Below are 13,260 nucleotides of genomic sequence, written 5' to 3'. Positions count from 1 at the left end.
TGCAAATCGACTGAATGGCAGAATGATTGGTCGCTGTGACACACACTGACCACCAGGGGACAGATGCTCAATGCAGGAACTGCCCCCTGGTGGTCAGTGTTCTCCCACAGGGGGAGTGCCACTCAGCTAGAAGTGGGGCTCATGGCTGGCAAGCACAGCGGCAGTGGCAGGAACCTCTCCCGCCTCCATGGCAGTGCTAAGGATGTCTGGCTGATGGCTCAGAGCAGAGTTGGCCTAAGCCATCAGTTGGACATCCCTCAAGGGCTCCCCCCTCCCCGAGTGCATGAATTTTGTGCACCAGGCCTCTAGTTTTATATATAATTAACTATATTACTATGCTTTTCTGTATATTCCAACATCTTAACTTGGAGACACACTTTGTGTTTATTCTCTCCTACTTGTATGTGCAGAACTCTTCATATTCCCTTTGCCCATTCTCTGCTCTTATTATTCATCTCTTATGATGTGCAACAATGAAGACTTGCAGACTTTATACTTGCCGATACCATACCTACTCAGTCTACACCTGAGGTTCTCAGTGTGGGTTGGGCATCAGTATCTGGTTGAAAGTTTCACAGATTCCTAAGAACATCTGTGAGTGAGCTATAGGCTATTCAGGGGATCAAGATATAAATTCTTGTGAATGGTAATAATAATCAGTTGAATTTAATTTAAGGTAAATTTTATAAATGTCTAATGTATTTTACTCATGTGAAAGCATTTGTTTAATTGACCTAACAGTTTAATGAAATCTAGGTAAATATATTTCATTAATCCATTGAATAACAACTCAAGGAATACAACATTTTAGTTATGCTAGATAAATACGTTCTAGAGATATGCTGTACAGCATAGTGCCTATAGTTAACAATACAGTATTTTGCAGTTCAAAATTTTTTAAGAGAATAGATTATGTTTTTACCATAAAAATTTTTGAGAGAGAGATAGAGATAGAGAGAGAGAAAGAAAGCTTTGGGAGGTGTTGGATATGTCTATTGATTGTTGTGATGATATCACAGGTGTTTGTATATGTCCAAACTCATGAAATTTTACATTAAATATGTGTAGTCCTTTGTGTATCACTTATACCTCAATAAAGCTGTGAAATGTATGTAATTAACATTAAGATTTTGGCATAGTTGTTTATATATGTGAGGGGGGAAAAGATGGAATTTTACCTCACACCAAAAAAAAAGATTTTTGATATATGTTGATATTAGTTGAAGTGTGAGCAATTTTTAACACAAGTCATTTAACAAATAGATTTTTCATATGTATTTGTGGATAATTGGGACATTTTAGATATATCTCTTAAAAGTGACTCACTGTAAATGCTTCCTAATTAGTGGGAGACAGACTCTAGACTTAACATGAGTATGAAGAATAATATCTTGTGACCTTTATATTTTTAGGTGCTGCGTATCACTTTCACTTTTTTCCAATTAGAATCAGTGAGCAACTGTCCACATGAGTTTCTTCAGGTTCACGATGGAGATTCCTCTGCAGCATTTCAGCTTGGAAGGTTCTGTGGCTCCAGCACTCCACATGAACTCCTCAGCAGTGACAATGCTCTCTACTTTCATTTCTACTCTGAACATTTAAGAAATGAGAGAGGCTTTACAATAAGATGGGAAACACAACAACCAGGTAAGTGTAAATATGGAGCACAATAAAGCCAAGTCTTGAGGTTATTAATTTTTTAATCAATATTAATCTTCTTTGATACATTGAATATTTGGAGACCCGGTGTTATATACTAGAGGCACAGTGCACAAATGCACCCTCTGGCAATCTGAGGGGGATGTTGGAGTGCCGGTTTTGGCCTGATCTCCGCAGGCCAGGCCCTGGACCCCACCAGTGCACGAATCCATGCACTGGGCCTCTAGTATGCATATAAGATCTTTGATTAATCTCTTCTTGCTTTCCCCCTCCCCCTTTCCCTCTGAGATTCATCAGTCTGTTCCATGTTTCCATGCCTGTGCATTGAGTGTCTGTCCCCTGACTGTCAGTGTGTGTCATAGCTACCGGTTGAATAGTCACATATATATATATATATATATATATATATATATATATATATATATATATATATAATTATTTTTATATCAAATAAATCTACATTAATTTGTATTTGATTTTGTTTTCAGAAATAATAAAATGTGGGATGAAATGGAAGAGTTTAAAAAACATTAGTCTTAATGAGTCCCTTCTGAAATTACTGAACAGAATTTTTATAAGCTCAACTAGTAAATTACTGCAGGGATGTTAATGAGGACACTGACCTCGCCTTCAGCGAGTATTCCTTGTCTTAATGACTATTTGATCATTTGTTTTTGTTGTATTTTTGTTTTGGTGGTTTATTTAAAAAATTTACTATGTGATTTTTTAAACATAAAAAAATAGAAAAAACATTATACCAAAACTCCAATTCATTTATCAATAAATCTGTGGAACTATTTCTGGAATTTCTCATTTTTTCTATTGTTCTATTAATCTATCCTTGCGCTGCATTGGCTGAGTTACTGAAGCTTGAAGTCCGGTTGTGTAAATCCTCTAAGTTTGTTCTTTTAAAATATGCTAGGTTCTTTACATTTCCATATAAATGTTAGCATCAATTTCCCCCAACAGTCTGTTGGGATTTCGTTGTCATTGCATGGAATCTATAATCATTTGGTAAAGTAATGACTTCTTAAAAATTCAGATCCTATCAATTCATGAATGTGGACTCTATATTTGTTTAGTTTTCTTTTAATTTGTCTTCGTAGTGGTTTATGATTTCAGTGTTTACTTATTTCACATCTTTTCTTATTTCTTCCTAGATATTTGATATTTTATTATGTTAAATGACATTATTTTTCTAAGATTTCATTTTCCATTTGTTAGTATATTTGTATTTTCCTTATGAATGAGGTTGAATGTCTTTTCATATATATTTTTAAAGGGTATTTGAATTTTTTCAGTGAGCTCTGTTTATATCACAATTTTTAGAACTCTTCAGATATTAGGAATATTAATTCTTTATATTACATATTGCATTTTCCTAGTTTGCCATTAACATTCCACTCTGCTTATGATGTTTTATTTTTTTTTACCCATATGATAATGTTTTAAGTACTAAGTTTTGAAAAAGTCTTTTCCTTTGAGCAACTGTGATGTTTTTTCACTAGAAACAATGAAAATCATGTAACTTATTTGTTTCTCTTTTTGCTAGGAAGCAAATTTTTTGTTTGAATAACCTGCATAACTATGTAAATCTCATATCTTGCATATCTGAAATGTCATCTTCTTTTGTTTTTTTCCAATTTGTATTTATGGCAGTTGATATTTTTATTTAGTGTTTTTATTTTTATTTTTCGCAGTAGCACTTTTCATAAACCACCATAGGTTTTCTGTTAAATAAATGTGGGTATTAGTAAAGAAAAGATTCTTCCCGTCATTGATAACTTTATCGGGCTGATGGGGTTTAGTGCAGATGGTGAAGTGGGTGTCAGAAAGCCTGGCCCAGTCTTTCATTCGCTCCATCCCTGGGCAATTGGCTCAACCACTATCGATATTTGAACTTCTTTCTTTTTTTTAAAAATATATATTTTTATTGATTTCAGAGAGGAAGGGAGAGGGAGAAAGAGGTAGAAACATCCATGATGAGAGAGAATCAATTATTGGCTGCCTCCTGCATGCCCCCTACAGGGTCGAGCCACAATCCGAGCATGTGCCCTTGACCAGAATAGAACTCGGAACCCTTCAGTCCACAGGCCAACGCTCTATCTACTGAGCCAAACCAACTAGGGTGATATTTGATTTTCTTCACTTATAAAATGAATATTTAAATAAACTATATCATAATGCTAGGAAACCTCGTATGAAAATTATGTAGTGCTTAACTATTCTAATGTATAAAATGATCTGGTTTGTAGAAAGACATAGGAACTGACAGAATTTCCAGAATTTGAAGAGTTAATGTGCAGAGTGAATCTCCCTCAAAGTGAAAAAAGTGAATAGATCAGCCTATTATTTGTCCCTCAGACAGGTTAGCACTGTGTTTGAAACCATATAACACCATATGATGGTTGATAAATGTAAAGGTCAATACATGGGTGATTCATTTATTTATAAATTGGTACTTCTAGGTTTATAACTTTGTCAAACTGGAAAACCAAAAGTCTTGTTTAATTTAAGGGGGCGTCTGAAACTACACATAGTTATTTAAATGAAGCTTGGCTTCCCACAGCAAGGACTATGGTAAATCTACATGAATCATAACTTGTACACAAATGTAAAGTTATTTTTTCTCCTTATTTTAGAATGTGGAGGTATACTGACTGGTACTTACGGTTCTATTAAGTCTCCGGGATATCCTGGAAACTATCCCCCAGGAAGAGATTGTGTCTGGAGAGTCATAACCAGTCCTGGCCTTGTGATAACATTTGCTTTTGGGACCTTAAGTCTGGAGCACCATGATGATTGCAGCAAAGATTATCTTGAGGTAAACAATTGTATTTAGATAGAACTTACTATGATATAATTAGGACACAAGAAACTATAGTTTGGTGATGTCCGTGGATGGCCACAATTTATTAGCAGTAGTTGGATGTGTTGTTCAATAGGCAGCCAATGTCTAAGTCTTGCTAAGTCCTTATTCTTAATTGAGCCAGATTCTTACTTCTGAGTCCCACTTGAATCTGGGAAAGAGACTGCCTTGCTTGCCCCTGTTATTTCCTAGAAGCCCAGTGCCCATGGGGATAGCAGAATTAATGAAATAATCACTAAGTAACAGGTTTCTTCTCCAATGCAGATTCCTATCTTGTGGTAAACTGTTAAGGTATTTCACAAATTGACCATAGTGTTCCATGAAGAAATTTAATAGCCATTGTGTTGAAATGCATTGATAGAGGATGAGCCTTGCTGGGATATAATAATAGTCATTGGGAGGAATAGAGTCAGTCTGTGTGCCTCCTGTTTACCGTTAGTAAAAGTTTAATATATGGAGGAAGAAAAGGCTATTATAGTCCAATGCAATATGCATATAGGTACATAAAAATATGTGCTCTCCATCGTAGACTGAAATATCATTGAGAAGATTCTGTTCTTTTGTTGTTCCTGTCTTATCACCATAAGTCTCAGTACTTCTTGCAGTAGTGATAAAAGATAATATGCTTTCCAAGTCCATTAGAGGAGAAGGTGACACTATGGAATTGTTCATAAAGGACAGAAGGGTGTGGATGTCAAACAGGGATCTCCACAAGTTAAAGCCATTAGTAATTTAATTGTTGTAATGGCTTTGAAACCTTGGGAATGACTGGAAGATCTACCCACCTCTCCCTGGAAAATTTCATCAAGACAATCTTTTGAATATTGACATTAAAGCGAACTTTTTTGAAATTAGTTTTCAATAAATTCCATCAAATGAATATTAGAAGCCTTTTCTCACTTCTGCATATTAATTTAGATATAAAGTTAATAGAAAGTATCAATCACTGACAATATTTAAATGTCTCTCATTTCTCAACAAGCAATAATATTTAAGGAATGAATTAAATATAGGAATAAAGTCATGCTGCCCTATAACTTTGCTGATAATAGTAAAAGTAATTTGAAAGGACAAAATTACATTGTGCCTAGCTGAGATTCTCCTTTGCTACCTTGGTGTTCTATGTAGTATAGAATTTGCAATTGCAATACATGATATTTAATAGATTAAAAACCGACAATTAAAATGACTTGATTTCTAACCCCTCATAGTCATTGTTATGCTACTTCATCACTATTAAAGTTGCACTTTTTAAATTTCATTAATCCATCTTTCTGTTGTGTCTATTCTGACTTTACTTCCTTTTCCCTTCTCATTCTCCCAGATACCTAGACAAAGCTGTAAGTTAACTGACACTGCTGGTATTCTTTCTCCTATTTTCTATGCGAATATTCATTTTCTTCTAGATTACTAGGGCCTCAAAATTTCCAAACAAATAGCTAAGGAGTAAACCTAGGAAAGAAAATGTTGAGATTAGTAACATCATGAGAAAAATTCAAAGTAGAAGTCCAGCCTCTGAATTGAAATTGAGACAGAAGATAAGGCACCAGGGATTAATGGGAGAAGGGAACTACCCTTTACTGATCCCCAAGCTTGTGTTAGCTATATACGTGAATGGAGAGTGTTATGCTAAGTGAAATAAGCCAGTCCGAGAAAGACAAGTATCACGCAATCTCACTCATAATGTGGAATCCAATGAACAAAATAGATCCAGAGACATAGAAGCTTGGAACAGACTGACGAATCTCAGAGGGAAGGCAGGGGTATGGGGGAGAGATTAACCAAAGAATTTGTATGCATATATGCATAACCCATGGACACAGACAATAATGTGGGGAAGGCCTGAGGGGAGGGCAGTGGTGGGGTCAATGGGGAAAGAAAGCGGAAATCTGTAATACTTTCGACAATAAATATAAATTAAAAATAAAATAAAATGCAAAAGGTTAAAACAAACAAAAACACCTCCCAGAGCCATTACTTTTAAATGACAGATTTTCTGAAATTAATGTCCAACATGATTTGGTTTGTTAGAATCTGACCATTAGAGCTTAATGGTTAGTTTTGTTGTTGATTTAGATCCGAGATGGCCCTTTGAGTCAGGATCCTGTTCTTGGGAAATTCTGCACCACCCTGTCTGTCCCTCCACTCCAGACAACAGGTCCCTTCGCCAGAGTTCACTTTCATTCCGACGACCAGATTAATGACCAAGGCTTCTACATCACCTACTTAACATCACCTTGTAAGTAACTGGATAATTGGGAGCTTAATATGAGTCTGAAGGACATGTTATGCTTATAGCTGTTTTTTTTTAGTGTGAGACTGCAGATGACTTACTTTCTTAGACTAATAATATGTGTTTATAAACATTTCTGTCATAGTTCCAGATTTTTCTTTATCTTCCCAATGGTCTATTATTAGTGCTACAATACCCCTCTGTTCCTAAATTATGGGATTCATATCATGGTAACTATGTGCGAGGCACCTAAAATTAAATAATTTACACTTGAGTTCCCTGGCTATTACTCAGTTTTGTTGATAGATGTTGTTTATGAAATTCAGTCTATCTTGAATTATGTCAGGTTTATAGCTAGTATTCCTTTAATTTGCATTGATACCTTATCACAAAGCAATAAGCCAACAAAAAAACAACAACGATTAAATGCTGTATGATTTTTATTTTAGGACTGTAGAGGATTTTTTTCTTTTTAAATTATTATTTATTTCAGAGAAAGGGAGGGAAAGGGACAGAGGGATAGAAACATCAATGCTGAGCTCACAACCAGGGCATGTGCCCTGACCTAGAATCGAACCATGACCTCTTGGTTCATGGGTAGATTCTCAACCATTGAGCCACACTGGCTGAGCAAGGATTTTGTTCTTAACATACATCATTGTGCCTTGATGAGAATTCACATCAAAGCACAATGTTTAGGTCTCAATATCAGGAAACTAACAATGAACATCTTTTTACTGGTCCACTTTCTCCATTTACTTTGGCTTCAGGCAGGATGTGCAGCTGCCTTCTGTAATTTCTGTGGTCCATACCTGATTTCTATGCCTATCAACCTGCCCCTGACCACATCTTGCTATTCTGTATTCATTATTCCTTTAATCTGATTCATTTTTCTAGTTACATATTTATGTCGTTACATGTATTTTATAAACTGCCTCAGATCTTTTTAGAATAGAGCAGATTATAAATGTATTTAAAAAGCAATTTGTAGAAAAGGATGGTAGATTGGAATTTAGATCACACATCTCTATTTCCTTAGGCACTACATGGTTGTTCCACAAACACACATCAATTGGAAATCTCACAATCAGAGGCACTAGAGCCTGATGCACGAAATTCGTGCAGGACTAGGCCCTCCTTCCCCCGGCTGCTGGCACTGGCTTCCCTCTGGCACCCGGGACCCGTGCTTCCCTCGCAGCCCCAGCTTCGTCCGGAAGGTCATCCAGAAGGATGTCTGGTCTAATTAGCATATTATGCTTTTATTATTATAGATAAACCTGTACAGGGTGAATAAAGTTGATATGTGACTGCATGTGTATGTGTAAGTTTTTGAAAATTGTATCTAATGGCTGGGAGCCAGAAGAATGCCCATCCACATGACCTTTTCCTTCTCCCTTCTCTTCAGCGGATCTACCTTGTGGAGGGAACTACACAGACCCAGAGGGTGTTCTCTCCCTTGACTTGAGTGGGCCTTTCACTCAGAACAAACATTGCATCTATATCATACAGCAGCCCCTGGGAGAGCAAATACAGGTCAACTTCACCCACGTGGAGCTGGAAGGCCAGAGTGGCTGTTCTCCGAGTTACATTGAGGTAACTTTTACTACTATGGCCTTAGATGATGTTTTTCAATGTTTTTCTGTTCTGTAGAGCTGTGGTCTTCAAATGGTTGTTGTGTAACCGGACAATCAAGGGGTCTGGGCTGCCTGTCACTACTCCAGCCAGTTAAGCAGAGACACGGTTGAATCATATATGAGGTTTATTCCAATAATGCCGGCAGTATGGGAGAGCAGCAGGTCATCCGCAAAAATCTGCTCTGCGCCCCACCATAAACCAACAGCTTATATTGGGTAGAAGGACAAGATTGTGTGGGGAAGTAGGAATTGCAGATATGGGAAAGTGGGCATGGGATAATCATTACAGGTTACAGGTCATGTGGCAGGGGAGTCACAGAGAGCAGGTGGCCCAGGACCAGATTACAGGTAATAGGGGCTGGGGGTTGTAAAGAGCAGGAGCTTCCAGGATTAGGTGCCATGAGGTTGTAAATCTTTCCATAATGATAGGCAGCTCTATGAAGGAGGACAGACTGCTTTCTGATGTTAGTTCCCATGTCTCAATGCATACAACTCTCAGCAAGGTTAAAGGGTGCTTTCTCTAATCAGAAAGGAACAGTCATGTTTATAGAGCACGATTAATCCTATACAATAAAAAGCTAGTATGCTAATTAGACTGGACTGCAGAACAATGTGCCAGAACGATCTGCTGGAATGACCTTCCAGAACGACCAGTGGGCAGGGGGCAGGGCCGCAGCTGAGGTGGCTGGGGCTGCAAGGGCCTACCCTTGCATAAATTTTGTGCCTTGGGCCTCTAGTATTTTTTATAATTATAGTTAATTTCGAATATTCTATTTCTGCCCCTAACAGTTGGGTCGGCGGTATCCAGATCACCCAGGTGAGAAGCAATTCGATACCCTATTTCAGGTGGCCTGAGTCAGAACCTCTAGGGGTAGGCCAGCCATCTGCCTTTTAACAGACCTTCTAGGTAATTCTGATGCAGGCTAGAGTCTGAGAACAGCTGCTTTAGAGAGTTTGGAAGAATTTGCCAAAAATAGACCTATGGATGGCAAAACAGGACATTGGTGATGGAATACCAAAGGACAAAAATGAAAGCTGAAACTAGAAACTCATAAAAATGCTAAATTACAAGCTATTAAATTGAGCTCTGGTAACTAAGGTGACTGCAAATAGTAGGAATAATAGGATTCACTAATGCAATACAGATTTCAGAGATTCTCCGGACAATATTCTATGTGAGGGACTTGACCCAGAGAAGTAAAAGCATTTGCCCAGGTGAGCCAGCTGGTCAGTGGCAGAGAGTTAAGTTAAAGCATTGAAAACTCTTGTTATAAAGTTTAGATTTTTTTTCTCATTTGTTCTGCTTACTCTCCTTCAGAAAACCTTAATTATGGTTTAAGTGTGTGTAATAATTGTCAGAAGGATATTTGAAACAAAAAGGCAGTTTTTGTTTTCCTGGCCTGGTATTTCTTTTGCTTAATTATTGGTCTAGCCACAAATTAAAGTGCTGAGCAAATGAAACAAATCACTCTTTGTTGAGCACAATCATTTTATGTAAACTCAGAGAGGCATTGACAATTTTGTTTGCTCATGTGTGTTAGACTAATTCAGTGTTCTAGGAAAAACCTGTATAACCTCTGCTCTCTTTCCTCCTTGACATGTAGAGAAAGGAAACGTAGGATTTAGCAGCTAGATCTAGTACAGCTTTGTAGCTGGAGATAAAGAACTTAGCTTTGCAAAATGAAAAGAAAAATAATCAGAATGTGCTTGGTTCAATGCCTTGCACACCAGTGATTGGCTACTCAATAGTAACATGATGATGATGATGATTATGACGACAATGACAGGGAGAAGAAGGTGACATATTGAGTTTGCAATCATCTAAGAACATACTCCTAAGTAAAACTAGACAAGTATTCCTGATTATAGAAAATCGGATTTTTAAAACAACAGATAAAAGATAAGTTTATTGACAGATATATTAAAAGAGGCACTGTTTCATGAGGCATAAAAAGCTTTAAAATTTTAACTATGAAATCATGAAACATAATAATGAATAACAAAAGATAATAACCTAAGAAAATGTTCTTTGGTCCCTGTGTAGCTTCTCTCATCTCTTATCCCTCACCATCTATTATCTCATTTCAAGTGGGACCACATCCCCTTTCCTCTGCACCCAGACTAACCCACAGCTGCTCTCCAGGATCATCTTTATTTTATACTAGAGGCCCAGTGCACGAAATTCGTGCACAGGTAGGGTCCCTAGGCCTGGCTGGCGATCAGGGCCTATCAGGTTCCCTGCCTCCCTGCCTCCCCACCTCCCCGCCTCCTCCTTCCCTCGCTCCCTCAATGCCCCACCACCGCTGCTGGTCACCTGCCATATTCCATGGCAACCCTGGTGGTCAACACACATCATAGCAAGTAATCAAACTCCCAGTCTCCCGGTTGAAGTCCCGAGGGAACACTTTGCATATTAGCCTTTTATATATATAGACTAGAAGCCTGGTGCATGAAATTCGTGCATGGGTAGGGTCCCTAGGCCTGGCCAGCAATCAGGGCCATCTTTCCCAGCTTCTGGAAGCCAGCCCTACCCCTACCGCCGGTCGCCCTCTGTATCTGGGGCGATTGGCGGGGTGTTGGCACCCCAGCACTGCTCGCATCAGCTACCACCCACACCCAGTTCCCAGTTCCCCATTGGGCAATTGGAGCCTGCCGGTCAGGGGGAGGAACTGAGAGGTTGGCTGTTCCTACCTCCTCGCTAGCCCCACCCCCCATTGCTGGTCACCCTCTAAGTGTGGGGCGACCAGTAGGGCAATCAGGGCCCCAGTGCCACCTGTGTCCACCGCCACCCACCCCCGGTTCCCCATTCCCCATTGGGCAATCAGGACCTGTGGGCTGGGAGCAGATCCTGAATTGAGCATCTGCCCCCTGGTGGTCCGTGCACATCATAGCCGACTGGTTGTTCCTATGTCCAGTCGATTTGCATATTACACTTTTATATATATAGGTAAGGGGCATTTCAACCTGAAGTTCACACCGCAAGAAGCCACATGTCAAACACTGCTGCGTGGTAGGATTCTATTTTCAGCTCTTGGTTGGGTCAAGCCCAATACCAGCATATTTGTCTTGTTGTGAATTAAAATTTAATGCTAAATTAGATTTTTAAAATTGTTATATAAAAACAAATCTGGAGACATAGCAGATAAAAACAAATGAACACATGCATTGAAATGTGGCTGTGGGACCTGATCCACTGCAGATGTTAAAGCTACTGGCAGGGCACTGGATTTCACTTTTAACATTTCAGAGAAACTGTGTTTATTGGCCCAGTTAATTTTAGCTCTTACCATAGGCTAAATATCATGGGTCACATGTTATTACTGGGTCTCTGGGCCTGGAACAATCAGTGTTTGCTGGATGAATAAAGCAATCAATGAGAAATCTGGGTCTGGTCCTCAGAGCACCAGAACATCGAATTTGTCCTTGTCATTTCTTTGCATATGGGATGCAGCATAAAGACTGGATTTGCTGTGACACTGCAAGTGACTATGGCACGGCTTCACCTGACTGCTTAAGAAAAACTCTTCATTAATACAAACCATGTTCAAACAGGAGTCATCTTTCTCCAGATGGTGCTATAATAACCAATAGTCAGTAACAATAAAACAAATCAAAAACAGTAACAAACAAAAAATTCCTGTGGCTTACAACAATGTTCATTTATTTATTCTTTGCTCATGTTAACATGTTGGTGTGGGGTCAATAGCAGCTCTTCTGATCTGTTCCCTGTCCCAGCAGCCCCTGGGACCCAGGCTCTTGGTCTTGTGAGCAGGCAAGTAAGAGACTGTTGGATAATATAATGACTCCCAAAGCTTCTACTCAGAAATCATACACCACTTCTGCTCACATTCTGCTAGCCCTATGGCCAAGCCCACAGCCAGTGGGAAGGGTACATCTTTATTCTCCATGGGGAAGCATTGCAAGTCACATGGCAGTGAGCACAAGGAAATAATACAGTTTATTCCAGTGCACAAGCACAAAGCAGAGAGGGCTTTGGGGGGAATGGGGCGTTGCAAACTCATAAGTCCTAGAATACTGAATGCAAGATGTGCTACAAAAGCATTTGGGGTCACTTTAGAACGTTTAATGGATTTTATTTGAATGTCATTTTCAAAGAGGTTGTGGTTGAGATATTGCTCTGTCTGGGATCCAGGGAGAATACAGGCTTTCAGAATTAATGAGGTTTCATTTTCACACAGAGAGAAACACAGCTAAAATCAATTGTGCCTCTAGGTTTAGGGCCCTCGAGCACGATAAGTTCCTCTGCAAACATTTGGACTGCAGCTGCCTTTCTCCTTCCTAATGCCCTTGAATTTCATTAGTGAGGCCCAGGGGAAAGGCCCGCTTTAGCTGGTCTGATGCTATGTGGCTGTTTTTCTTCCTTCTTGTCATCTTCTAATGGACAAAATAGAGAAGAGAGACTACAATCTTAGCAGAAGCAAATGGAACCCTGGAGAGTTAGAAAGCAGGAAGATATCTTACCCTGTGTTCATGCTTTCTGGTTTGTCTGCATCTCTAATAGATTTCTAATTCAGTGTGTATGATTACTGGGCAAAAATGTTTTGTGTTTAGATGTCAGATAGAGTTCAATTTTACACTTAGTAATGAACTGTCTTGCCCTGTCTTAAAATGAATGCATCAACAAGCATTTGTTAAATACCTGTTTACAAAGTTCCGTGTTTAGGTGCTAAAGGGGATACAGAATTTTTTCTTCTTTCAGAGAATTGCTATTTGATTAGGGAGGTATTTAGCATAACTTAATGACAGTATGCAAAAAAAATGTGTATTACAGCTCATAGAAAGGAACTGGTTTGGTGTGAATCAGTGGAGAGGTGTGTGCTTTTTTAATGTCTCTGTGAGACTGT

At 38.8% G+C, this 13,260-nt stretch overlaps 1 protein-coding gene across 1 annotated transcript in view; it reads left to right on the top strand.

Moving 5' to 3' along the window:
- Window positions 1–13,260, top strand: part of CUBN (cubilin) — a 284,448-nt gene that overhangs the window by 26,802 nt on the left and 244,386 nt on the right. The window contains exons 14-17 of the mRNA XM_059660312.1: window positions 1,413–1,647; window positions 4,302–4,483; window positions 6,605–6,767; window positions 8,167–8,354. Of these exons, the coding sequence (XP_059516295.1) occupies window positions 1,413–1,647; window positions 4,302–4,483; window positions 6,605–6,767; window positions 8,167–8,354 (768 nt within the window). The remainder of the gene's footprint in view (window positions 1–1,412; window positions 1,648–4,301; window positions 4,484–6,604; window positions 6,768–8,166; window positions 8,355–13,260) is intronic.

Source organism: Myotis daubentonii, chromosome 1 (assembly GCF_963259705.1).
Source record: "Myotis daubentonii chromosome 1, mMyoDau2.1, whole genome shotgun sequence".
In the NCBI taxonomy this organism is placed as follows: Eukaryota; Metazoa; Chordata; class Mammalia; order Chiroptera; family Vespertilionidae; genus Myotis; species Myotis daubentonii.
This window is presented reverse-complemented; position numbering and strand designations above follow the sequence as displayed.